The following is a 1,848-nucleotide window of genomic DNA, read 5'->3' on the forward strand; positions in this document are numbered from 1 at the left end:
ATTCAAAATGATTCACAAAGCACTCATCTGTAAGAATTGATTCACTGAAGTAAAAACACGCATTTGGAATAGAATAAATGCTAATACTGCAGAAATGCTTTTTTCTCTATGCATAGAAAAATTCCTGGTCCTGGAGGGCCACTGTCCTGCAGTGTCCTGAGTTTAGCTCCAACCCTAATTAAGGAGTGTGTTGGGGCAAGTTGGAGTTAAGTTCTGCAGGACGTTGACCCACTAGGAGCAGGTTTGGACACCCTTGAACTATGGTTTCTGAGCTTGATTCTTCCTCACTTCAGGCAGAGCTAGAGCTCTCTCTAGAGGAGAGTCGGCAGAGTGCAAGAGCGGCTCAGGAGTCTCTGAGTGAAAAAGAGACGGAACTGAAAGAGCTGCGATCGCAGAAAGCTTTAGACCAGGGACTGGTGTCCAAAGAAGACCATGAGGCCCAGAGACTCTCCCTACAGGCTGAGATCAATACCCTGATGGCCCAGTTAGCCGATCTAGCACGCAAGCACGAGAAGACATGCACTGAGGTGTGTGTTGTCCTTGATGTTGTTTATGACAGTTTCCACTCCACCTATTTGCACATGATAAAAAGTCTCCTTCCACAGGTGTTCCAGGTGCAGCGGGAGGCTTTATTTAATAAGAGCGAGCGTCAGGTGGCTGAATCCCAGCTGGAGGCAGTTAAAAAGCAGCTGGCGGATCTTCAGGCCGAGTCCACCCACATTCAACAGCTGCACCAGGACATCCAAGACTCGCAGGGGCTCATCAAGGAGAAAGACCGCAAGGTGTGAGGGGGAAAAAGTTGGGCTGTATCCGAATATGCCTACTTCCATACTATACAATCCGTAGTATGTCCGAATTCACAGTATTGATAAAACAGTAGGCGATAAGTACCTGGATCTCCAGTGAGACTCTGAAGTGCACATCTAATGGACACTTGACTATCCCATGAGGCCACAGGAGAGGAGTTGTGAATAGAGTGCAGCAGTCGGGTTCTAGAAGCAAAATCCCATTCATTTTCTCAATAGGGGAATTGATTTTTAACAACAACTTATAAACCATAAAAAGACCTAGTGTGAGCTACAAGGTTGTAATCGATGCTATATATATTTGTTGAAGTCATCAGTACATAATCATGTTCAGTAGTGGAATTAGTGGTGAAAAACTACATTACCCATAATTCTGGAAAAAATTCCACCAATCAGAATCGTGTCAGTAAATCCCATCCAAATAACACTTTAGCGCCTGTCCATTCTCACAGATCACTGTGAATGATGTAAAAATCCATGATATGGACATTTGATTCTTTCTTTTTCCGCTTTCTTACCGTCTCCCTGCAGATCACAGAGTTGTCTAAGGAGGTTTTTCGTCTGAAGGAGGCTCTGGGGGCTTTGACTCCTCCACTGGCACGTTCTCCATCGCCACCATCCTCAGGGATACCTGGACAACAGTTGGCACTGCAGAACCGTGTAACCTCATTAACACAGCAACTCCAGGTGAGCGTAACGCTCCTCGCTTTACCAGCCTTATTGATAATTACACGCTTAAAAATAAAGGTTCTTTATGGGCATTGATGGTTCCATGAGGAACCTTTAAGATCCTTGGAACCTTGCACAAAAGATTCTTTATAGTGGAAAAAAAGTTCTTCTGATTTTTATAATGGTCTTCTCATGAAGAAACTAATGGTTCTTTTAAGAGCTGTTCAAGGAAAGGTTCTTTGGGGAACCAAAAAAAGTTCTTCTGTGGCATTGCTGTGAAGACCACCTTTTGGAACCTTCATTTTTAAGAGTGTAGAAGAACCGATTTTGCTTCCCTAAAAAAACTTTCAGTGAAAAGAACCATTTTTTTCCT

The 1,848-nt window shown here is 43.7% G+C and overlaps 1 protein-coding gene across 1 annotated transcript; it reads left to right on the forward strand.

Annotated features, from left to right (window-relative positions):
* Positions 1–260: 260 nt before the first annotated feature.
* LOC107580426 (ankyrin repeat domain-containing protein 24-like) lies at positions 261–1,499 on the forward strand (the record flags this gene model as incomplete). The annotated part of the gene is made up of 3 exons (XM_016266135.1): positions 261–527; positions 606–782; positions 1,338–1,499. Coding segments are annotated over exons 1-3 (606 nt in total), but the record flags the coding sequence as incomplete, so codon positions are not given.
* Between the last annotated feature and the right edge of the window lie 349 nt (positions 1,500–1,848).

This window comes from Sinocyclocheilus grahami, unplaced genomic scaffold (assembly GCF_001515645.1).
Source record: "Sinocyclocheilus grahami isolate Dianchi unplaced genomic scaffold, SAMN03320097.WGS_v1.1 scaffold33228.1, whole genome shotgun sequence".
NCBI classification, from domain to species: domain Eukaryota; kingdom Metazoa; phylum Chordata; class Actinopteri; order Cypriniformes; family Cyprinidae; genus Sinocyclocheilus; species Sinocyclocheilus grahami.